The sequence below is a fragment of the Salvia miltiorrhiza genome, chromosome 6, assembly GCF_028751815.1.
Source record: "Salvia miltiorrhiza cultivar Shanhuang (shh) chromosome 6, IMPLAD_Smil_shh, whole genome shotgun sequence".
Taxonomy (NCBI): Eukaryota; Viridiplantae; Streptophyta; class Magnoliopsida; order Lamiales; family Lamiaceae; genus Salvia; species Salvia miltiorrhiza.
In genome coordinates, this window is record NC_080392.1 from 23,119,485 (window position 1) to 23,146,687 (window position 27,203).

The 27,203-nt window shown below is 40.7% G+C and overlaps 1 protein-coding gene across 1 annotated transcript in view; it reads right to left on the minus strand.

Moving 5' to 3' along the window:
• Positions 1-526: 526 nt before the first annotated feature.
• The window catches only part of LOC130990101 (uncharacterized), a 42,178-nt gene continuing 15,501 nt past the window's right edge, over positions 527-27,203 (minus strand). The window contains exon 4 of the mRNA XM_057914308.1: positions 527-1,037. Within this exon, the coding sequence (XP_057770291.1) occupies positions 994-1,037 (44 nt within the window). The 3' untranslated portion in view covers positions 527-993. The remainder of the gene's footprint in view (positions 1,038-27,203) is intronic.

Sequence of the window (27,203 nt, forward strand, 5' to 3'; positions counted from 1 at the left end):
CCTCTATATATAACTCGACCTCAACCACTTATTTCTATATAATAGGATCCTTTTATCCATCAAACCCACATTTACCAATAATTTTATTAAAACATGTGCCATACTTTTCGTGAATGGAGGGAGTATATCAATCAAAATCTTCAACAATAATTCGAAAAATAATATGTTAAAAAAAGGGATAATTGCCCCTAAATACATTAAGTTTTACCATTTTCTGGAATTGCACATATGGTTGTAAATGAATCGAATATTTTTGCTCAATTCGATTCGAAATTATGTTATTTGTATTCAAAATTATTCGATAATAAGTATTCGATTAGTATTCAAATACGAATATGAAATTATGATATTCGATTTGATATTCGTAGATATTCGATTCGATATATACATATATATATATATATATAATATTTTGGGTTAATTGCATATAATATCACGAACTTTGGCCTAAATTCATTTTTCCACGGTCTTTAAAAATTCCATTTTTTATAAAATACTTTGACATTTGTTCAATTTCCCCACGATTTTCTTTCCCCTCAAATTGGAATTGACGTGGCACTGATATGGCTCGCCGGCACACGCCATTCCGGTAAATGAAACGCTGCATTCAGTGTAAACATTAAAACCATATTTCCTAAATTAAAAGCATCGTTCATATTAGAAAAAAGAAAAAGCAGCGTCCCTCTTCTTCCATTTTCCCTCTTCTTCTTCTTTCTCGTTTCCTTCTTCTTCAATCTACAAGAAGTCTTTTTCTTCCTTCTCTTTTGGTTCTCCCTCTAATTTCATTGTTTGTATGTGTAAACAAATAGCAAAGGTTTAATATTCAAATATACGATATGTCACACCACCAGCAATTGACGTATTTTTCGACGAAGCACCGGCCAGCAATCAGCCCCACTAATGGGCGAACCACCAGTGCCAACAATCGGCGCCGGCAATCGGACTATGGTCTAGAGAGGAACCCTTCGACAGAGATGGTGGAAAGGAAAGCAATCATTTTTTTCTAGCGCCAAAAGCAATCTTTGATTTCCTTTTGCCTGAAAAAAATGAGAAATTAAAAGAAATTAGGACTTTTTTATTATTATTTAATATTATATGTGTAATTTAAAATTCATATATATTCCACGTTAGTGTTACGTGTAAAATTAAATCCACGTCACTGCTATGTCTGATGTGCTCGTAAATAATTCTCACTATGAAAATTAGATAATCGTCAATAAAAACAGTAAAAATAGCTGAGATTTTATTGATGGAGATGAGTTTCCAAATACAAGTCAAGAGTAAGTCCCCTTCCCTCTATGTACAAGTGCCTTATTTATAAGAATGAGAATAACCCTAAGGCTTTTGGGCCCTTTAGACCTCTAAAGCCCATTAGCCCAAACCCCCCTAATATTGCTCTACAGCCTGGAATCAAGCTATCAGAGCTGGTGCGTTCCAGAGCTGGAATATGCCCGAATTGGTATATGCCCAAGTTGGTGATGTCAGAGCTGAAAGATGGAGCCGAGCTTGCCCAGCCGAGAGTCAAGTCAATCCTGCACCAAATGTCAGAGATGACCATAATAATAATAATAATAATAATAATAATAATAATAATAATAATAATAATAATAATAATAATAATCAGAAGTATTCCTGTTCTGATGGACACAGCGCTGATGTATATTTTACTCCTCATCAGCTACTCCCCCTAGTCTAGTTGAACCGGGTCTTCTTCGTGTTCAACTGGTGAAGTGCAGCATAAAGTCAGCGCTGTGCTGCTTTCTCAAGTATAATTCAAATATTACAACCCTGCAGCCCTGTAACTTATCCAAGATTTAGTATTATAGGTTTGCAAAATAATCAAAGACAAAATATTACACCCCTGCTAATTATCAGCACACAAAAACATTCCAACTCTGTCTAAATTACACCCCTGCTAATTATTCGGAATAAATGTAAGGTTGGAAGTTCCTATTATACCAAAAGCCTCGATCCTGGTTGTTGAGTGCCCCTTTATATTGAGAATTTTCGTGAATAAGCACAAGACTGATGTGTCCCATCCTTTCAAAGAAACCTAGAAATAGTTAAGGGCTGTCGAGCCTAGATGCATGGCCAGCTTCATGCCTTCATTCCGGAAAGCTAGGCGATCACGTGGTCTTTGATAATGAGCTAGTGTTGAAATACCAACCTAGACAACCCTGAATTTGCAAGGCAAAGTAAGGCGCGATTAATCAAAAAACTGACCATAGGTGATCTCCAAAATCAACAGAATTAGTCTCAAATTGAAGCAAAATAGTCATCTTTTCATGAACCAATTCTAGCAAAATTAATCCCAAATGATGAAAGCATAGGGTGAACTTCATTAACTCAGATAATTATTCCCCAATCACCTCGACTTACCCCTCTTCTTTTAAGCAAGCATATATCATTAAGTGCATGAAATTTCAAAGTGATTAGAGGACCATATATTCCAGCCAATTTAATAACAACTAATCATAATTTATCCCCGAAATGATAAGTTCATCTAGACCTCTACCCAAAATCAAAGAGAGATAACAACAACGTAAACAAGGCTGACTGGAAATATGCTAACAGAGTTGAAAGTGCCAAAGCTCGACTAAACCAAAGATATCACATCATCAGCTCACATATGCATATGGACCCAAGTTAACTTCATAAAATCAAATCTTAAATGAGTAGATTTTAATTGATAATGTAATCAACCATCTCCAAATTCCCAAGCAAGAGAAAATCAAGACCGGAAAATATCATGCCAACAAATAGATGGATGAATCAATCTAATGTAGAAGATTTGACAAAGTAAAAAGATGGATAGCTAACTTAGCTTTTATTCATGGCGATGTGCGTCCTTGATTTAAGTCTTTGCCGACCATGTCTGATGTTGTATATTGGAAGCCTTTTCCCGAAAATCCCTTTGTATAATGATTAGCAGTCAGTCCACGAAGGTGGGACAATATAATAGCGTTCCCAGTTGTCATATAACTGGGCACTTGCAGCCTTGTCTCCCATAAATAGCTGTTAGGTATTTTCCAAATTTGTTTCCTTTCACAGGGGTGACATATTTTCAGCCCTGTCTTCTGATCCCGGTGCTTCGCATTCCTTTATCTTGTTTACTTGTGTGGATACGTTGGAACTAGATGTAGAACCTGCTCCACAACATTTAAGGGTAGCCATACCTGGTGAAACAAGGAACCAACACCTAGACTAAAGAGCAGTAAACGTAGACTATACCTAGTGTGATTGAACGGAAGAGACAAAGAAAACAGTCGGAATGCAGGAACTCAAGAGAAAAACTATTGTTGTATTGAGAATTTAAGATAACGTGTGTCACAATGCACGAGCTCAAGGCTTATTTATAGATTACATGGGAGGGCAAAATAGTAAAATCGGCATACACGCATGCGCCTTGCGTGGTCGAGGGTATTATAGGAAATTCGTCTTTACGCGGGAGATTTCACCGCGCTTTTGTTGCTTCCCTCTGGCGAAAGTGACTTCTCTGGTGAGTATGATTCCTCTGGTGAGGGTGGTTCCTCTGGCGAGTATGATTCCTCTGGCGAGGATGGTTCCTCTGGCGAATATAATTCCTCTGGCGAGTGCGCTTCCTCTGGTGAGGATGATTCTTCCAGCGAGTACGATTCTTTTGATGAAATCTACCTCGCTGCTCCCCGTGATTCCACTGGTAAAGAGATTCCTATGCTCTACATATATTACTCCTCATCAATACCCATAGGCAGAATTACCACAGTTACGCACGTATGCCCTAACCTAGAATTTGAACTAGGACCGCTTAAGCTTAAGGCTAAGACTTTGAGACTTATGCGTATGTGGCACTTGGACATCATTCTGGGAATGGATTGGCTAGCTGAGAATCACGCGATGATCTAATGTGATGAGAAAAGGATATCATTCCAGCCATTAGGCCAGGAACCTACTTGTTTCTATGGCATTGAGAGGAAGTGGAAAAAGACGCCAATTATCTCGGTACTGCAAGCTAGGAAGCTTTCGCAAAGAAAAGATACCACCGCATACGTGGTATACCTGAACCAGAGTGAGGAGTCAAAGGTGAATATTGATGACGTGCCAGTCGTGCGGGAATACAAAGATGTTTTTCCTGATGTTTTACCAGGACTACCACCAGATCGATAACTCGAGTTTACAATTGATCTTGAGCCCGGAACAACACCGACGTCCAAAGCACCTTATAGAATGGCCCCAGCAGAGTTGAAAGAGTTGAAAATGCAACTGCAAGAAAGATGGCTATTTGAGACTATGTATCGATTACCGAGAGCTGAATAAGGTAACCTTGAAGAATAAGTATCCGTTACCTCGAATTGATGACCTGTTCGATCAACTACAAGGAGTGAGTACTTTTTCGAAGATTGATTTGAGGATGGGATACCATCAACTGAAGATACGACCGGAAGATATTTCGAAGACGGTATTTCGTACAAGATACGGACACTATGAGTTCATAGTGATGCCTTTTGGACTAACGAATGTCCCTGCCGTGTTCATGAACCTCATGAACTGAGTCTTTCACGAATATCTGGATAAGTTCGTGTTAGTTTTCATAGATGATATTCTGAGTTACTCGAAGAGTAAACGAGAACACGAAGAGCATTTAAGGACCGTGTTGGAGAGGTTGCGAGTTGAAAGGCTTTATGCTAAGTTCAGCAAATGCGAGTTTTGGCTTGAAGAAGTCAATTTTCTAGGCCATATCGTTTCTGCGAGGGGAATTGAAGTAGACCAAGCAAAAGTTCAAGCGGTACAAGAATAGAGATCACCGACTACACCACACGAAATTTACAGTTTTATGGGATTAGCAGGATATTACCGAAGATTCAACGAGGGCTTTTCAAAAATTGCTAAGCCAATGATGCAGCTGTGCCGAACCCCGTCGTGAGACTTCGGGCAAATGATATTTGTATTTTCTTATGCTCTGCAATTAAGGTTAGTATTAATGGCAAGTAATAGGATCGAACCCACAGGGAATCGGTGTATCACAGTACTTGTGTCACAAGCTTTATATTTGGTTGCCCGTCTCTGGGCAAAGGTGTCACTCGCCAATCTGTGGCCAAACAAAATTGAAATATGTCTATGGGCAGAATGTAAAAGCTGAAAGAGAAAACACAAGTATAAAAAGAACCCGGTCTGGGCATAGTCTTGGTTTGATATGGGATAATTCTTTCGGTCATAGGTTCAAGAATTTTAATTGTGCGGTCACATCTTTGGTTATGGACAGTAGTCAATAGGCTGGGGCCCCTTTTTTACTCGTCACGTGCATAGCCTACCCCATCCTCATATGTGCCCTTCATATGGCTGATGGGCCCAAATGACCCATAAGCATGTCCGAGGACATACGAACACCTTTTCCACATTTGCCGCACTATGTGGAGCCGGATTTTTCAATTAATGGTTTCACTTGTTGCTTGTAACTTGGTTGTGCCTAGAACGCCATCGGCCGCATGAAGCTCTGGGTTTGCCCAAGTTGTATTGGCATCAGGCCAAATGCTTCGGGAATGTGACTGCACAACTCCTGTGCCCATTTTGACCTCACGAATTATAATTATCCCATATTAACCTCCACTAGCTCAAACCGGGCTAAGGAACTTAGCTACTCATAAACGTACAAATAAAGGAAAAGTAAGTAAAGAAAAATATACTTGGATTGAAAATTGTCTAGGCGGAAATTAAACAAAGTACTTGCCGGCACCAACTCCGGTCATAGACGAACAAAACATAAAACAGAAAAGTAAAGTGGCCTGTGGCCGTGTATCTGCCTCACAATCACTCAACACATGAACATAAACTAAGGAAAACTATTAAAAAAAAGTGGCCGCGTAGGGGGTCGTCCTAGATCAGTACACCGCCGGAATTTCAACTCACAGACCGTTGAAGATTCTGAACTCTGGCTGGTGCGTCCATATTTATAGAGAAGACATGGGCTAGGGCTTGGCCCAGAACAGGTGGCGACTGGGCTAGGGTTTACATGGTTGGTTCTTTCCTTCCATGGTGTGCCCTAGGATCTGCAGAGCCTCCGGTATGGCAAGAATCTCGGCTGTGGAAGGTAAGTGGATTTCCTTCCTTTTCTGGACCCGAGGGGCAGATTCTCCCGCCTGTGCCTATTCAATCTAGTTGTGCCCAACTTCAACTTCTCTCTTGACCTCCTTTCCTTTGCCTTTAATCCCTTGTTTCTGCTCATGTGGCTTCATCTGGGCCTCCTGCCCAAACACGACCCGATCCCACACGGTACTCGATGTGGGCATAGTATGGTCTGTGCCCTTGCTTGCAGTCGGGTACTTGCCTCTTTCGCGGAATGGAGCCGGTTCCTGCACACTTCTTGTGCCCAAAACATGCCATCCCAAGCACAAGCACACACAAAAACATGCAAAAAGACTCGATCTAAACCTAAAAACAGACACAGAAAGAGCATGAAAAATGGGCTCGTCAACCTGCTAAAGAAGGAAGTCAAGTTCGAATGGACTGACGAATGCGAGCGAAGTTTTCAAGAATTAAAGAGGAGACTCACCACTGCCCCAGTACTAGCTGTTCCAAAGGCAGATAAAGAGTATTTTGTTTACACAGATGCATCGAAAAATGGTCTAAGATGTGTGCTTATGCAAGATAGAAGGGTTATAGCATATGCTTCACGACAACTCAGACCACATGAGATGAATTATTCAACACACGATTTAGCAGCGGTAGTACATGCTTTGAAAATTTGCAGACACCATATCTACGGAGTACGGTGTGAGATATACACAGATTACAAGAGTCTCAAATATTTCTTTGACAAAAAAGATCTGAATATGCGACAAAGAAGATGGCTAGAGTTGGTAAAAGATTATGATTGTGGAATCGATTACCATCTCGGGAAAGCCAATGTTGTTGCTGATGCGTTGAGTAGAAAGAATCAAGTAGAGTTGGGATTTTTCCTTACTCAAGAGAAGAATATGATCAAAGAATTCGAGAGAATGAATTTGGAAGTAGTGATACCCCCTCAAACGATGGAAATTTCGATTGCTACGTTGAGTATTACCCCCGATTTATGATCAAGGATAATCACGGCTCAACGGAAGGATGAAAAGTTCGTAAAGCTGTGAGTGAAGATTCGAACCGAGAAAGTGGAAAGCTATCAACAAGCGGCAGATAATGCCATCTTGTATGAAGGGAGATTGTGTGTGCCTGATAGGGAAGAGCTGAAGAATGAAATCATGAGCGAAGCTCATGACACACCTTACACTGCAAACCCAAGAAGCACGAAAATATACCAAGACTTGAAGACAAAGTTTTGGTGGGAAGGTATGAAGCGAGAGATAGCATCTTTCGTTGAAAGATGTTTGGCATGTCAGCAAGTGAAAGTGCTTCACCAACGACCCTATGGCAAGTTACACCCGTTAGAGATCCCCGAGTAGAAATGGGATCATATAGCCATGGACTTTGTGATCGGACTGGCAAAGTCAAAAGAGGGAACACAGCTATTTGGGTGATCATTGATAGATTGACGAAGAGTGCGCATTTCATACCAATTCCGATTACCTATGGATCTGACAAGGTAGCTCAGATTTACGTCCGTGAGATAGTGCGACTGCACGGAGTACCGATGACGATCACATCCGATTAGGGATGGCAACGGGCCGGATCTGGACCGGGTCTGGCCAATACCAGATCCAGATCCATTTTTCTATACCAGATCCAGATCCGGATCTAGTTCCGCGGATCTGAAAATTTTGGATCCAGATCCAGATCCGTCAGATCCGCGGATCCGCAGATCCAAATCCATGGATCTACCTGTTTTCAAATTAAATTCAAAAATAAATTCACAAAATCAACAATATTTAATATCCATCATGAAAAATATTATACAAAATCAACAACATTTAATATCCATCATGAAAATCAAGTCATCAAAATATCAAAATAAACAAAGCTCAATGCATGAGTCTACGAGAACAAGTCTTCCCCAATCCAAATTACATTTCCTAAGAATAAAAGTCATCATCCATGGCACAGCTACTTTCAACATCATCGACATCCTAAAAAAATGAAGAAAAAAAATATTTAGAGCAAAACAAAATCATCTAAATAATAGAAGTTTAAAACATATGTAAATTAATTACCATATCAATAATATTAATTTGTTCTTCTCCATCTTCATCATAATCTTCATTAACTGTGGAACAAACACGTGTGTCATCCAATTCACCTAAGCCAAAAAATGAAAAATATTATGAATAAGGAATATTGGCAAATGAAATGTAAAGTAAGATAAAAATAAATAAAATATAACCTTTGACGTCATCAATCATCCAATTTTGTAAACACATCAATGCCTCCATGGTTCGAGAGTGAAGTCGAGAACGATGAGCACTAACAACTCGCCCACCCGTGCTAAAAGCACTTTCCGAGGCCACTGAAGATACGGGAATAGCAAAAATATCCTTGGAAATTTTCTGCAAAGTAGGATACATTTGATCCCTTTTCCACCAATCAAGAACGTCAAAGGCATCATTCTCGGGTATAGGATCATCATCTAAGTAGTGTTCAACTTCACCCCTCACATGCACCTTTCTTTTCGTTGTTCTCTTGGGTTGAGCATAAGTATCCTCCTCATCGCCACACTCATCACCACCTACTTCTTTTCCTTTCCAAAGTTCATTATTTTTTTCACTTTCAATCCTCATATGATATTCAATCACAAGTCTATCAAGATTCTCCCTTACTTTTTTGAGTTCCTTTTCAGCACCATTAGGTCCATCTCCATACAACCTTTTGAAATAGAACTCCACACAATTCATCTTATTTCTAGGATCTAAAACAGAAGCAACAGCCAAAACCCCACCAATTTGGTCCCAATATTTGTCAAACTTCTCCACCATATTCTTAGCCATTGTTCTAATAACATCAACATCACTTTGCATCCACCGCCTCAAAGCAATCTTAATTTCACAAACTTTACGAAGAAACATATTAAAAGTTGGATGATTTCTACCAGAAAAGACTTTAGTAGCCTTGTAGAAAATCTCCAACTTCTCACAAACAAGACTTGCCAACATCCATTCATGCTCAGTAGGAACAACAAATTTCAGCTTCCTATTCATGCGTTTCAATTTTGTAAACACATCCTTAAAAGGTAAAGAAGCTTGAAGCATAAAAAAAGTGGAATTCCACCTAGTTTTACAATCAAGAACCAACCTTTTAGGCCTACATATATTCAAAAGCCGACAAACATCCTCAAAATTTTCAATTCTTTTAGGAGTAGACATCCAAAATATAACACACTCTCGGACTTTCTCAACTGCACTACCAATCACACTCAAGCCATATTTCACAACCAAATTTAAGATATGAGCACTGCACCTCAAATGCAAAAACAATCGACCCAACATTAAACTATTAGATTCTAAATAATCCATCAAAACATTCATCATTGCATCATTTGTGCTCGCATTATCAAGAACCACCGCTGAGATTTTATTCTCGAAATAATAATAACATATGCAATCCATTAATATCTTTGCATGAATGGGTGCGGTATGTGGAGAAGGCACAAAACAAAACCTAAATTAACACACAATTTATAATTATTAATAAATATTTAAAACACATAGCAACAAGTATGAAGTAAATCAACACTAGTAATTAAAAGTAAAGCTCATTACCTCAAAGTTCGATTACGTAAGCTCCATTGTTGATCAATAAAGTGTGAGGTGATAGCCATGTATCCTTTTTTCTGATTGGAAGCAGTCCACATGTCGGTGGTTAGTGCAACTCTCCCATCTGTGGAATCGAACAGAGCTTTCAAGAAACTCTTGGCATCATCATATATCTTCATAATATCGCTCTTAAGTGTATTCCTCGATATCATTTTGAAAGATGAATTAAGCCCCTTCACAAATTTTCTAAATCCCACATGATCCACTATCGATAAAGGATACTCATGTATGACCACCATACTAACCAAGTCCCTCCTTGAAGTCTCTTGATCAAACTTGACAGGCTTTTCCCTATCCTTCAATTCCAATACAGTGGTCCCATCAACTTCAGTCTTAACATTCAACTTTGTTTGACCTAATCCAAGCCGTAAGTGCCGCTTTGGACAGACGAGATTTGCATGCTTAAGTAGATGAGAAGTTCCTGATGCACCATTGTAAGACAATGTAGCCGTGCAGTAGTTGCATTTTGCTATTTGAACTCCATTCACCATTATTATCTTGAAATGATCCCAAGCTTTAGAAGTAAGTTTCTTGGCCATTTTACCATCTTCTACTTTCAGTTCCGCGGTCCCAACGACTTTAGCCTTGGTAGAATCATCTTCAAGTACAATCACATTCACAAGTTGTTCAACAAACTCTTCTTCATTCAACTTATTTTCACTCTCCTACAAAAACAAAACAAATCATAAATCACTTATTGAATTGAATAACTTGTTTTCAACAAGAAAGACACAAAAGAAAATCACTATTTAGCCTACCAAACAAACTGACGTAGAAAGCATGCAACACAAGAAAAATAAACAACTCTTAACTAGAAACTTTTCTGCTCCAATTTCTTGAGAGGTATAACCTAATAACTTCATAACTAACAATAAATTTCGAATAAGACAAATCAGAAGATAATCTTGAAGGAATATTAAACTGAATTAACGTTCCGCTTTGCCCGATGATCGTTTCTTGGATTATTATTAATTTATCATACAACGATTAATCCTAACATGCTCCTATGAATTTAACAGCTGCACGTTGGAGTTCAGAAATACCTGAAGAATTCCTAAGAATTCGTCAATCTGTCGCTGAACAGGTCAGCCAACTTCACGCCTTCGTTTGAAGCCTCAAACGTCCTCAAATCGTATTTCGCCTAGAAATACGACTTCTTCGTCTTCGAGAGAGCTTTCCGTGGCCGCCTGATTCGTCTGAATCGGAGTTCTGTGGAGGAAGTTATGGCCGTTTTACGGAGACTGCCAGAAGTTGGTTTCCTGCGAAAATCTGACTCCAGCTCTGATCTTCTCGACTGTATCCCGCTCAATTCCCAACGTTGGATGGACAACGAGCTATGGAAATTCCCAAGACAGAAATCACCTCACGCTTTCCTGCGCCTCTCTCTGCTCTCAAAACCCTAATTTTTATCAGTCTGTTTTCCTGAGAGCTGACAGCTGTATTTAATAATACAGAAAACTGAGAGGGGGCGCCAGTTACTATGTGAGGGCCGAAAATCTGCCCTACTTGGGCTAGGAGACATTGGGCCAGCCCAGGGACCAGATACAAGGAATAAAGATGGGCCTCAAATAAATTAATTTATCTATGGTCAGCCCAGACCATAATTAATTTATAAATATCAGTTCATTCCACTAGAGAACCGATACTGACTTACCCCTTTATTGCCGGTGATGAGTCGGGGCTTGTATTTAGACTTATTAAATCTCCGTATTTAAAATATCCGACATCCATTAATTAATTAGAGCTCTGACAGCTTAAATTAATTAATCTCTTAATAATTCCTTAAGCAGTACCACTCAAACTTTATTATTACGCCTGAACTTAATCAACCTGCAGGGTTTAGCGTAATAAACCTTATTGAGCTCCTTAAGGGGATGTCATTATCCTATACCGGATACGGGTACTAATACAGATAAACAAATATCATATATTAACCGCTATCACCCAAGATACAGAGTACTCGAGTTAGTATATAACTTTCACCCATAGTAAGTCAAAGTGATATACGAATTAATATATATATCTGAATACTTATTAGTATTAAGATTTATAAGTCACCGAGATCTTGATTCTTCACTTAAGTCAGATAGAAGAATACATCTCAAACTGTGGTCCTATCAATACGTAATGACGTACCAGTATAGACAAGTAGCCAAGACAAACTACTTCCATCTATACTGCAGCCTAAACCAATAACTTGTCCTAGAGTTATTTCGGCTGTGATCATATTATATCTCTTAAGGTTATTCCAATTATATGGTCTTCTGTGATCTACAACACACCATATAATCTACTTATATAGAGATAAAGAACATACATATGCAATCATGAACACAATCAGATAGGAGATTAGATAGTGAACTTAGGAAACATTGTATACAAGCATAAAACGTTCTTGCTTTCAGTATACAAATCCAACAATCTCCCACTTATACTAAAGCAAACTTTTAGTATACAATGCGTCTATTTACCAATCACCTAACACTTCTCCCACTTATACTTAAAGTTTCCTAAGTGGGTGGCATCAATCTGGCATCAATCGCATTCCCATCTTTCAATGACCATTTGCGATAAGCCTTTTGTGAAAGATTAGTAGGTTTCTCCAATATGTTAGAATTTATTCTTTGAGCACAAAAACCTCGATTTACGAATAATCGTATAACTTGGTACTTACTCTCCATGTGTTTAACCCCTTGTGGTTCTTGGATTCCTTAGAGTTCGCAACTGCACTTGAGGTATCACGAAGGTGATGCTCCCACGCAAACTAGGAATTACCCTTAGATCCTGGAGGTAGTGGTCAAACCAAAAGGTTTTACCTCCCAAAAAAAAAACACATAGCTCGAGGTAATTATTCTTTGTTCCGGTCAGCCTGGAAATCCGAAATCATATAATCCAAAAAGGAACTAAACTGTCTAACTGGTAAACTATCCTTATTCTCTAGTCATGGACTTGAGAATATAATTCACCACAGTTCAGTGTCCTTAACTAGGACTATACAGATATCTTACAATCATGCTAACTGCATAGCAAATATAAGATCTCGTACATAGCAATCCATACATGAAGCTTTCTACTGCGGAAATGTAGAATACTGCCTTCATTTCCTCAACCTTAATAGGCATCTTAAGACATAGTCTTTAGATAAAGGAACGCCATATCTAAAAGGTAGCAATCCTTTCTTGGCGATATTCATACTACAACGAGTATTCTCAGTATCAATGTAAGACACTTGAGATAAGCCCAACATCCTTTTCTAGTGATCCCTTATTATTTTGATCACAAAGATGTATACTGTACCTCCTTAGTCTTTCATACGAGACTGTTCGGATAACCATTACTTTATGTCTTAACAATAGCTCCATATTGTCGCCAATTAGGAGGATATTGTTTACATAAAATGCAAGATAAACCACATCACCGATGACACGAGAGCGATTGACACGAGATGTTTCTCTCCCTCCCTCACGTAACCTCGATGGTTTAAGTGAGCTGCTATAGGTAAAATGATCCGAATGTTCTGAGCATGGCACTGGCGAAAATATCATCATAACCTATACCTTCACACTGGGCATAACCTTTCGCCACCAGTCTAGCTTTAAAAGCTACGACCTTGCTCATTCGGACTTATCATTCTCTTGTATACTCACTTGCAACCTATGGCTTTACGGCATTCTGGTAGCAAGATTTTCTTAGTATACAACCATATTCTTAATGGATTGCTCCATTGAGGCGTGCCAGAAATCTACATTCTCGTCTTCCACTAATTCCAAGTAGATATCTGGGTCGATTCTCTTATATTCACTACCAGGGACTGAATCCAAAGATTCTCCCAAGAACATAAATCGATCGGGTTGTCCCACAACCCTCCCACTACAATGGATCTGTGGTGGCACATGTGTGTCAACAGTGCGTGCAGTGTCTTGTGGTACAAAACTCTTGCACACTTGGCTTGGGTGATGGAATCGCCTGTCTAATGTCTTCAATTTCTTGAAGTACGCTATCTGACTTGGATTAGTGATTACTCACATAGTCCACTTCTAAGAATCGTGTGTCATTGCTAATAACCACCTTCTGATTCTTTAGGACTAATTGCAAAGATACATAACTCATCATCGAACATATTTTTCCAAGAGTGACCTATTTCTTCTCTCCACCACACCATTTTATATAGGGATTACATGGTGTAGTAAACTGGGTTGGAATCCCAAACACTGACAATGAATCAGAAAAGATCATTCCTAACACATTATTGGCCCTTTATCCCCTTTGTCATGAATGACCTGGTCTCCATCTTTTCCTCTATACAGGATTCGCAGGTTCGAAATAGTACAACCTGGATTGAATCCAATGTACTTATTTAGACACGAGCCTTTGGATCCTATTAAGATAGATGTGACCTATTTCTAGGGTATCAATATATGTGTAAGATCCTCATGAGAGATTAGCCTTAACTTTTCTCTTTCTTTTGTTCGATGATGTAAATGCAATATAAAGGTATTTTGTAGACAAGTTATAGTATGAAGAGAGATGTTCAAAATACCAGAATAGACAACTTTGTCATTTCTTATGATAGAAACACCACTATCAAAAATGACATAAGATCCATCTATTCAAAATTTTGGAACATGATAAGGAACTCTCAAAAACTAAACTATGTCTTTAGAACTTAAAGACAAGGCTTCAATTGCAACAACTGCGACTCTAGTCACGTTGCCTATGAAGACAATCATCTCATCACTTCTCAGCTTCCTTGTCAGCTTAAAAAGCCATGCAAGGTGTAACAATCATTATCAGTTTCTCTCGTTATCCACTACTCACAACTGAGTAGAAAATGAGCTGATATGTCTCAGTTACTATAGCAAGTGAAGTACCTTAACCCTTTGCCTTGAGTATTGAAAGAAAAAATCTTCAATACTCAATCTTATCACACCACTACTCCCACTATTTCCCTTGTCTTTCTTGCCCCTTGGACCCTTCTTCTTCCCGTCATTCGACGAAGAAGATGGCTCTCCTTTGGCAATAACAAGTGCTTGCACATCTCTTTCCCACAACTTCCTTAGCCGTAACTAGAGCATTCAACAACTCAAAAAGAGTATTATCTTTCTTGCTCATAACAGCGTTGAGGCGGAAGTTCTTAATTAAAAGACTTGGGAAGAGAGTTCAGGATAATATCGACTTTTGCCTCACCGTCGATACTTCCACAGAGCAAGTCAAATCCGTCAAAAATTGCATGACATGCTCGTGCACTGAGCTGTGCTCACTCATAAAAATAACGAGATTACTCTCATCAAATTTAAATGAGCAGCTCAGTCCAACTCTCCGAACACTTTCTTGAGATTCAGCATGATGCTAATAGCATTATCCATGCCCTGATGTTGGAGCTACAAGGTTTGTGACATTATACTCATAATATAGCATATAGCCACATTATTCGTCTTATGCCACCTTTTATGTAATTCCTTTTTCTCATCAGTTGACTCATTGTTCGGACCATAAGAACGTGGAGTAGTAGGCAACACAAAAATTGTGTTTAGTTTGTGATAAAGATAAAAAACCAAAACTGCGTTTCCATTTTATATATGTGGACCGGTTAAAAGACTTTGTGCAAGAATAAAGAAACAGGAGACATAGACATATCTGAAAGTAACGAACATAAAGCACATAATTCGTAACAATAATATTGTAACCTTTTGATAAAACAATATTAATGAAACCTCCAATTGCTCAAAGAATTCTATGTGCAAGCCACGAGGGGTGGACGTTTACACATAAACTCCTCAACCAGACTATTAACCTAGTCGTTTAATTTCCATCCATGTCAACTTAACCTTTTGACAAAGAAAATTAATAATTGGCTCCTTTAACTAGACCATATCATTATCAAGAAGGGACTCCGAGGGGGAGTTGTACATTGTACTTGAAATGATATCTAAGCAATGACCACATTTTAACCTTGAAAATTAAATTCTCGAAATTAACATACTCACGCGGACCATGTCGCTTTCAATTTAACTTTCTTGGTTATCTTATTTAATTCCATTCTCCAAAGTACTTGTGAAAACTATACAAGTAAGCCACGAGGGGTGGACGTTTACTGCATAACTCCCACTACTTTAATGGTTTAAATATTTTTATAGAAACCTCTTCTGACAAACTTATGAAAAACAAATGTGAAGTAAGCCACGAGGGGTGGACGTTTACTCACATTATTAATCACTTTGTCTAGAGACCGCATGTGGAGGTCTATATAATTTTAAGAATAAAAATCATTAAACAATAACCACAATCTAACTTCGAAATTAAATTCTCAAATTTGACATACTCACTAGGACCATGCCGCATTCAATTTAATTTCTTAGTTATCTTATTTAATTCCATCCTCTAAAGTACTCGTGAAAAATTATATGAGTAAGCCACGAGGGGTGGACGTTTACCGCATAACTCCCACTACTTAAATGGATTTAAATATTTAATAGAAATCTCAACTCAACAAACTTGTGAAATCGAACATGAAGTAAGCCACGAGGGGTGGACGTTTACTCACATCTCAATCACTTTGTCTTGAGACCGTTTGTGGAAATCTAAATAATTTTTAATCATCCATAAAATTATTAAGCTTAGTCTTTTTTTTTTTACTTTCAAAAGGTTTGATCATGCTCAACACATAATCCTAAACATGCTCTTCTAGAACGCAACATGTAAAACATGCTCGCAGAATTCTAAAACATGCTTAAGAAAACGATAAACCTAGCATGCTTGTCTAAGCGCAGTTAATAAACACATATTAACAAGCAAAGACAAAAACAGCATGCAAAGAGCATAAAGGATTAACACCACGACATGCAAAGAACAGAATTAAAACAAAAAAGTTCTTCGTGACCCATTCGTGGAATCCCAATTCTAATCTATTACATTTAAAACAGAAAAGAAAAGGCGCAAAAACGTAAAAAACTCGGCCCGAACAGCTTCATCAGGCCCGTCTTTGAAAATAGGGTTTGGGCCCCCTAGGGTTTGAAAATCGGCCACCTAGGGTTTGGAACCCTAGGCGCCGCCGCCTCCCTTCCTCGACAGCCGCTGGACAGCGCCGCCGCAGCAGCTCCTGGCGTGCATCGCAGCACCCCGGCGCACATCCCGGCACGAGCAGCAGCCCGGCGCGGCACCCGCCTGGCTCGGCAGCAGCTCTCGGCGCCACCAGCTGCAGCAGCAGGCGCGCGCAGCCACCAGCAGCGGGCTCCAGCGCGGACTGGACGGCAGCAGCGGCAGCGGCAGTGCGTCGCCTCCCGGGCACGCCGCGCGCACAGCGCGCAGGCACTGCCCGAGGCGCGCGCTGCCCCCATCACTCGCCTCCTCCTCGCCTTGACCCGCGCCATCAGCAGCGGACTCCGGCCCCTCGGCGCGCAAGCAGCAGCGGCCGTGTGACGCCGTCCGGGCACGCAGCGCGCGAAGCGCACATGCGCAGCCCTAGGCGTGCACCGCCCCCACTCGCCCTAGCGCCGCCTCGCCTCGCCTCGGCCTCGCCTCGCTGATCCGCACGAGCAGCAGCAAAGACGCACGACGCCAGCCCGGGCGCGCGACGCACAGCGCACAAGCGCTCGTGCGCGCACGGCCCTCGGCGCCGGCGGCCTTGCTCGCTCCGTGCCCGTTGGCCTCGCTCCACCAAACACCGTTCCTCGTTGTTGATTCGTCGTCATCCTCGTTTCGTTCCTCGGTTTTACAGATTTACAACGGAAAAACAAATACAATTGAAATCCTAATCTAACCACGGATTTTCTCGTGGTGAAAAACGATTACAACGTCAAACGACGTATTCCACGAATCAACGAACCACGAAGAACAACAGCAGTAAAAACAACGCACATTATTAATCGTACATAAATTAATAATAGAGCCAAGAAAATAATCCTGGGCTCTGATACCAATTGAAGGAATATTAAACTGAATTAACGTTCCGCTTTGCCCGATGATCGTTTCTTGGATTATTATTAATTTATCATACAACGATTAATCCTAACATGCTCCTATGAATTTAACAGCTGCACGTTGGAGTTCAGAAATACCTGAAGAATTCCTAAGAATTCGTCAATCTGTCGCTGAACAGGTCAGCCAACTTCACGCCTTCGTTTGAAGCCTCAAACGTCCTCAAATCGTATTTCGCCTAGAAATACGACTTCTTCGTCTTCGAGAGAGCTTTCCGTGGCCGCCTGATTCGTCTGAATCGGAGTTCTGTGGAGGAAGTTATGGCCGTTTTACGGAGACTGCCAGAAGTTGGTTTCCTGCGAAAATCTGACTCCAGCTCTGATCTTCTCGACTGTATCCCGCTCAATTCCCAACGTTGGATGGACAACGAGCTATGGAAATTCCCAAGACAGAAATCACCTCACGCTTTCCTGCGCCTCTCTCTGCTCTCAAAACCCTAATTTTTATCAGTCTGTTTTCCTGAGAGCTGACAGCTGTATTTAATAATACAGAAAACTGAGAGGGGGCGCCAGTTACTATGTGAGGGCCGAAAATCTGCCCTACTTGGGCTAGGAGACATTGGGCCAGCCCAGGGACCAGATACAAGGAATAAAGATGGGCCTCAAATAAATTAATTTATCTATGGTCAGCCCAGACCATAATTAATTTATAAATATCAGTTCATTCCACTAGAGAACCGATACTGACTTACCCCTTTATTGCCGGTGATGAGTCGGGGCTTGTATTTAGACTTATTAAATCTCCGTATTTAAAATATCCGACATCCATTAATTAATTAGAGCTCTGGCAGCTTAAATTAATTAATCTCTTAATAATTCCTTAAGCAGTACCACTCAAACTTTATTATTACGCCTGAACTTAATCAACCTGCAGGGTTTAGCGTAATAAACCTTATTGAGCTCCTTAAGGGGATGTCATTATCCTATACCGGATACGGGTACTAATACAGATAAACAAATATCATATATTAACCGCTATCACCCAAGATACAGAGTATTCGAGTTAGTATATAACTTTCACCCATAGTAAGTCAAAGTGATATACGAATTAATATATATATCTGAATACTTATTAGTATTAAGATTTATAAGTCACCGAGATCTTGATTCTTCACTTAAGTCAGATAGAAGAATACATCTCAAACTGTGGTCCTATCAATACGTAATGACGTACCAGTATAGACAAGTAGCCAAGACAAACTACTTCCATCTATACTGCAGCCTAAACCAATAACTTGTCCTAGAGTTATTTCGGCTGTGATCATATTATATCTCTTAAGGTTATTCCAATTATATGGTCTTCTGTGATCTACAACACACCATATAATCTACTTATATAAAGATAAAGAACATACATATGCAATCATGAACACAATCAGATAGGAGATTAGATAGTGAACTTAGGAAACATTGTATACAAGCATAAAACGTTCTTGCTTTCAGTATACAAATCCAACAAATCTGATTTATCATAATCTCTCATCTTCAGAAGATTAATTTCCTGCTCCAATTTCTTGAGAGGTATAACCTAATAACTTCATAATCTAACAATAAATTTCGAATAAGACAAATCAGAAATTCACAATCCAAATCAGAACCTAATAACCCAAGACAAACATTCATAAATTTCGAATATAAATCAATTCAAATCAGAATCAAAATTTCGGTCATAAACATGCTCAAAATCAAAATCTAACCTTTGATTCAGAGCATCCTGTGGTAGACAAGCTCATGGCTGAACGACGGCGGTGCCGCGGCGGTGGATTCTGGTGGCGAGCCGAACTGGAGTGACAGAGAGGCGGCGGCCGAACTGGAGTAACCGAGAGGAAAAATGGACTGGAGTCGCATGAACCGGAGCATGCTGCTGTTGTCCCTGCTTTCGCCGGCGGCGGGCGAACGAATTGGAGAAGGAGACCGGCGATAGGAGTGAAGCGGCTGGAGTCGCACGAACTGGAGTGTGCTGCACTGCTGTTGCTGTTCCCGATTTCTCCGGCGGCGGGCTGGCGAGCGAAGTGGAGAAGGCGACCGGCGATGGAGGTGAGACGGCGTGACTGAGGCCGAGAAGGAGATGTGAGTGAGTCGAGCGATGGAGGTCAGGCGGCGCAGGAGTAAGAAGCTGAAGAACCGAGAGGGGAGAGAGAGATGAATTAGAAATTAGGTTTTCAAAGTTATTCTATTTTTTTTTATTATTTTTAATTTTTAATATATTTAATATTATTAATAAAATAAATATAAAAAATAAATAATATATTTTAAATTAAATCGGATCCACGGGTCGGATTTGGGTCGGATCCGGATCTCAAATGTCAAGATCCAGATCCAGATCCGTTTTAGAAAATGAGATCTAGATCCGGATCCAGATCCGCGGATCCAAAAAATTGAGATCCAGATCCGTAAAATCGGATCTGGATCCACGGATCTGGACCGGGTCCAGGATCCACTACCATCCCTACATCCGATCGGGATTTGAAGTTTACTTCATATTTTTGGATGAGCATGCAGAAAGAGTTGGGTACTAAATTGAACTTTAGTACAGCGTTTCATCCGCAGACAGATGGACAATCCGAGAGGACTGTACAAGTTTTGGAAGATATGATCCGAAATATTGTGCTAGACAGAGGAAACCAATGGAAGCAAGTTTTCCCCTAATTGAATTCGCATATAATAACAGTTTCCAGTCAACTATCAACATGGCTCCATACGAAGCCATGTATCAGTATGGAAGGAAATGTAGATCCCCGCTTTATTGGGGTGAAGTTGGAGAAAGGAAGGTACTTGGACCCGAAGCAGTAGAAGAGATGATTACTACCGTTCAACAGATTCGACAAAGAATTAAAGAGGCACAAGACCGTTAGAAATCCTATGCAGACACCAGAAGGACGGAGATTCATTTCGAAGTGGGAGACAAAGTTTTTCTGAAGGTTTCCCCATCCCGACAAGTACATCGTTTTGGAATCAAGGGAAAGCTCAAACTGAGATACATAGGACCATGTGATGTATTAGAGAAAGTAGGCCCCGTCGCCTATAGACTTGCGTTTCCGCCAAGCTTCGCGAACGTTCATAACGTTTTCCATATGTCTCAACTAAGAAAATACGAGTTTGATCCAAAGCACGTCATCCACCAAGAGGAAGTGTCCCTGGAACCAGATTTGAGATATGAAGAGATACCTGATGCTATTCTGGACCGGAAGATTCAACAATTGCAAAACAAGTCAATTCATTTGGTGAAGATCCAATGGAGACATCACGGCAAGGAAGAAGCAACATGGGAACTCGAAGAAAAGATGAAATAAAAGTATCCAAAGTTTTTTCCCGAAGGTGAGTAACACAAATTTCGGGACAATTTTTTTTTAACGGGGGTAGGAAGTAACACCCTGTACTTTTCCTTGTTATGAAAGGTGTCGAGACAGTGTTAAGAGTACTGAGATATCAACATACTAGATTTTTTCATATATTGAATGAGACGGAGTTTCTCGATAGATGGAGATGTGAGTATGATAGAAGCTGACGATGAAACCAATGAGTGAATCGCTTTGGAGGTAGTGATACCCCCTCAAACGACGGAAATTTTGATTGCTAAATTGAATATTACCCCCGAATTACGATCAAGGATAATCAAGGCTCAACGGAAGAATGAAAAGTTCGAAAGGCTACGAGTGAAGATTCGAACCGAGAAAGTGGAAAGCTATCAACAAGCGGCAGATAATGCCATCTTGTATGAAGGGAGATTGTGTGTGCCTGATAGGGAAGAGCTGAAGAATGAAATCATGAGTGAAGCTCATGATACACCTTACACTACACACCCAAGAAGCACGAAAATGTACCAAGAGTTGAAGACAAAGTTTTGGTGGGAAGGTATGAAGCGAGAGATAGAATCTTTCGTTGAAAGATGTTTGGCATGTTAGCAAGTGAAAGCGCTTCACTAACGACCCTATGGCAAGTTACACCCGTTAGAGATCCCCGAGTGGAAATGGGATCATATAGCCATGGACTTTGTGACCGGATTGGCAAAGTCAAAAAGTGGGAACACAGCTATTTGGGTGATCATTGATAGATTGACGAAGAGTGCACATTTCATACCGATTCCGATTACCTATGGATCTGACAAGCTAGCTCAGATTTACGTCCGTGAGATAGTGCGACTGCACGGAGTACCAATGACGATCACATCCGATCGGGATTTAAAGTTTACTTCACTTTTTTGGATGAGCATGCAGAAAGAGTTGGGTACTAAATTGAACTTTAGTACAACGTTTCATCCGCAGACAGATGGACAATCCGAGAGGACTATACAAGTTTTGAAGATACGATCTGAACTATTGTGCTAGACAGAGGAAACCAATGAGAGCAAGTTTTACTCCTGATTGAATTCGCATATAATAACAGTTTCCAGTCAACTATCAACATGGCTCCATACGAAGCCCTGTATGGAAGGAAATGTAGATCCCCGCTTTTTTGGGATGAAGTTGGAGAAAGGAAGGTACTTGGACCCGAAGCAGTAGAAGAGATGATTACTACCGTTCAACATATTCGATAAAGAATAAAAAGAGGCACAAGACCGTCAGAAATCCTATGCATACACCAGAAGGACGGAGATTCAATTCGAAGTGGGAGACAAAGTTTTTCTGAAGGTTTCCCCATCTCGAGGAGTACATCGTTTTGGAATCAAGGGAATGCTCAAACCGAGATACATAGGACCATATGATGTATTAGAGAAAGTAGGCCCCGTCGCCTATAGACTTGCGTTGCCGCCGAGCTTCGCGAACGTTTATGACGTTTTCCATATGTCTCAACTGAGAAAGTACGTGTTCGGTCCAAAACACGTCATCCACCAAGAGGAAGTGTCTCTGGAACCAGATTTGAGCTATGAAGAGAGACCTGATGCTATTCTGGACCGGAAGATTCAACAATTGCGAAACAAGTCAATTCATTCGGTGAAGATCAAATGAAGACATCACGGCAAGGAAGAAGCTGTTGGGAACCTTGTGGAATATCCTAACCCTTGTTTTGATGATACCAAAATTCATAGGACTTAAATGTAATAGACTAGAATCGTTTTGAACTCAAATGTTAGAGTTCGTTTCTAGTTTAGTTGCGGTATCGAAGACTGAAGACTGAAGACTGAAGAATGAAGACTGAAGACTGAAGACTGAAGACTGGAGTTACCAACTGAAGTATCAGTTGAAAAATCAGTTGAAGACTGATTATTTAATGCGCGCCATAGACTGATACTAAAGTCAAGTATCAGTTGGAACATTCCTCCTAGAACTGATCTTCCAACGTTCAGAGAAAGCCACGTACGCTCAAGTACAGCCGCATTAAATGCAGAGATATCTCAATATCTTATCTCTGCAGAGGTCATTCCTATCTGGTGGTTACTTTTCAGAGATGTCACATCTCCTGTCATTCCAAGAGAGCCGTTTCCACACAGACAAGGAACCTCGAAGATTGAAGCCTCAGCCCAAATTCGAATTGCTCTCCAACGGAAGAAATCTTGAGGACGATTTACGCCAACGGATCTATTCAAGATTTCTCCTACAAATAGCGCTCGAGGATCACTTCAAATCTTCACCGATTCAACAACATAAGCTGAAGCTCTGCCGAAATAGCTACTCAGCCCAAAGCTTGAACCGCTCAAAGCTTGAATCGAAGAAGAGAATTCCAAAGCCAAAATCAGTCACTGCTGATTACAAACATTCTCTTAGACCCTAGGCATATATTCTGTATACTCAGAAGCCAAAGGTCAAACTTGCTTCAAAGAACTTGTTCTTTGTAAGTATAGTTGGCACTCGTTAAACCTCTCCCCCATAAGAGTGTTTGAGTGATTCGGAGATTCAGGAAGGTACTCTGAACTCTGAAAGAGAAGTCTGAGCACGAGGTGTGCTTAGCAGGAAATCCTACGCGAGTTGTGTAGGTGCTGAAATCCTATACGAGGTGTCTAGGTAGAGAAACCCTACGCGAGGTGTGTAGGTGCTGAAGAGAGTTTATCTTCAGTTCACGGTTTGCAGTGCACCAGGCAAGCACTTGCGGAGTGGATTGTTGGTCTGATCAACCAGCCGTGGATGTAGGAAAGAGTTTTTCCGAACCACGTAAAAGTCTCTGTGTTATTTACAGCTTTCAGTTTTACATTCTTAACTGTGTTATTTCTATTGATAAAACTGAACACTGACTAACTGCTAGAGAAACCTTAATTCAACTATCTGCTCCACCGAGGCTATTCGAAACTAAGTTTAATTTCCGCTGCATGTGATATCAATCTGACTGAACTATCCTCTGATAGTAAGGAAGAGTGATATCATCTCTATCTTAGCAAACACGACTGAAGCCCTTACGTGGATCAGTTAAGTTCTTGTGACTTAACTGATAACTCTTTACTGAAGAGCTTTCAGTATCAGTCGTCAACCCTGTTGGTCAAAACTAATTTCGGTTAAACATGTGTCTGGTTTGCTTGTAAAGTTTCTTTTCTATCTCTGACTGAGATCCCTCTGATTGAGGTTGGTAGATAGACCAAAAATAGCCTATAGGTGTATTCCCCCCCCCATACACCTATCCGAGACCCCCCCGGACCTAACAATTGGTATCAGAGCATGTTGTTCGCAAGAACTATCTGTCTCTGACTAGTTCCTACTTGAACTAGATCCTTTTTTTTAAAGGTCTCGAAGAAGTTTTACTCTTTCTTATTTTTGTGCTTGCTCTTTGCTCTATCTGCTGTTATCTGTTCTTTTTTTTTTTATGGAGACTAACCACAACAGATTATCTTCTCTACCTATGTTTAGTATTGAAAAATACGACATATGGAAGTTTCGGCTTGAAAGCTTCCTCACCGCCCAACATTGCAGAATGTGGGAAGTCATCACCAGGGGTCCGATCATCATCACCGAAACTGTAAAAAGGGTTCCTACTGACATCCATCAGGAACCTTACGATGAGGACCAGCCCAAGTCTAAGGCAGAGTTCACCACAGAAGAAAGGAAGCAAGATGAGTTAGACAACCTCGCCAAAAGCATCATCTCCGGCACCGTTCCTGACAAATATGTCATGAAGATTATCAAGTGCAGAACAGCAAAGGAGATGTGGGACATTCTGGAAAGAATGTGCGTAGGTTCTGAGGAAATCAAGGAGAATAAGCTATCCATAGCTTGCCAGAAATTCGACTCCTTCCTCATGCTCAAGAATGAATCTGTCGAGGAAATGGAACAAAGATTCAATCTTATATTGAATGAAGTTCAATCCGTTTCCAAAGACAAATACACTCAACGAGAAATCAATCTGAAGATTCTTCGAGCACTGCCACGTGGAGAATGGCAGATCTACTCAGTCGCTCATCAGCATAAGCCAGGATTCAGTCAGCTCCCGACAAACAAGCTTTTCTCCGATCTCATGGCAAATGAGTTCGACCTTATGAGAAATCTTGGTAACAAGAAGGCTGGAGGATCAGACGAAGATGGTCCATCAACCTCAAGAGGAGTTGCACTGAAGGCCTCAATCAGAGAAGGCAAGAAGCAGATCAAGGAGCCAACGGAACTTAACCCAGAGGACTTCTTCAGTCAATATGCCCTATTGACTGACAGATTCAACAAGATGGAGTCCAAGTTCCGGAAGTACAGAAGGTTCCACAAGCAGCACTACAAGGGAAAAGAAAGAGAAGGGGACTCCAGACATTCCACAGATCGAAGCGGAGAAAGGAAGTCAGCCGCTTACGACATCAAAGAATTGGAATGCTTTGGATGTAGAAAGAAAGGGCACTTTCGAAATGAATGCCCTGAATTGACTCTAGCTGAGCGCAGGGAACTGAAAGCAAAGAAAGATCGCAGATCTTTGAAGAAGAAAGCTATGGTTGCTGATGATGCTGATTCATCCAACGACACATCAGAATCATCCGACCTCGACAGTTCCAGCTCAGATGATGAGAGCCGAGCCCTGATGGCCAATGAATCAGAAAGTGTAGCCGACAACAGCTACGACAATGGAATGAATGGCCCAGAGGTAAAATCTCTCACAAAAACTCCATATACTGATAACTTCCTGATGCTTTCAGGAGACCACTCAGAATCTAGAGATAGCTCATCAGTTGAAAATGACGAGTTTGGTCAGCTTCTGACTGATCACTGTCAACTGAGGAAAATGTTAGAAGATCTCCTCAAGCAGAATCAGAAAATGGATAAGGAGATCAATGATGAACGAGCTAAACATCAGACAATCATCTACTTTCCGGATGAAACTTGTCTTGATCAGCTAATCATGGAGAACAGCCGACTGGAAGAAAAGCTCAGACTCTCCAACTCAGAATGTGAAAGAGCATCTCATGAAATCAAGAGGCTCAATCACAAGCTGGAAGAAACAGTCAAGAGCTGCATGATGCAGTCTCCCATGATGAGCAACTTTCCATCGAAAAGATTGGTCAACAGCATCGGAGGAAAGGTTGCAGCTGCCAAAGAAAAGAAAATCATGATCATCTCTAAAAATGATCCTTCTGTAATCACAACCTCAGAAGAATCAAGAGACCATGATGTGGATGAAGTTCACAAGCGGAGACTGAAGGCCAGATCAAATGTTCCACCTCCACGAAGCTACAGACGAGCTAAGGAGGCTCCCAACCAGATCATCTTATTGAAGAGACTGGAAAGCAGATTTCAGTCAAAGATCCGGGAAGGAACATCAGGAGTCAAGAAGAATCTTCCTCATCAATCCAGGGGGAAGAAAGGCCACATCAGTCAGAAACTGACATCCTCAGTTCAGTTTCAAAAGGAACAACATCCATGGAGATCAAGCATTGCTGAGTCCAGACGAGCTATGCCAATTCCTCAACGACAAGTCACTGGACGACAGACAAATCTCCATAAGTCTGCAAAGACTGAAGTATCTCAAGGAAGATACTTCACCGAGCAAAGAAGACCTCAACCACTCATCAGACAGAACTGCTACAAGAGTGAGGCCTTCAAAAAGTTTTCTCAACAGAAGAATGCTCAAGTGACACCTAAAGCGCCAACGACATCGATCCGACATCCAACAAAGCGCAAAAGATCAGACAGACCAATTCTGAAGCAGATTTGGGTTCCAAAGGGAACTCGAACTAACAATGAAGGACCCAAAGTTTGATTGGGTGCCTGAAGCAACTCTTCCTTGCAGGTCAATGTCAGGAAACATAAAAAGAAGGAAGAGGCCAAAGCTTCAATCAGAACGTGGTATCTCGATAGTGGCTGTTCGAAGCATATGACGGGCTACAAAGAATATTTATCCCAGTATGTCGAGAAAGCTGGATCCAAAGTTGCATACGGAGACAACTCGATTGGAGAAACAAAAGGCTACGGTGTGCTCAACATGGGTAACGCCAGTATCTGTAATATTAGCTTTGTTTCTGGTCTTAAACATAATCTGTTGTCTGTGAGTCAATTTTGTGACAGTGGTTTCACAGTGAAAATCAAAAAGGATGAATTCACTATTAGAAACAATCAGAAGAAGGTGGTTCTGAAGGGATTCAGACAAGGAAGTCTCTACGTCGTTTCTTGGG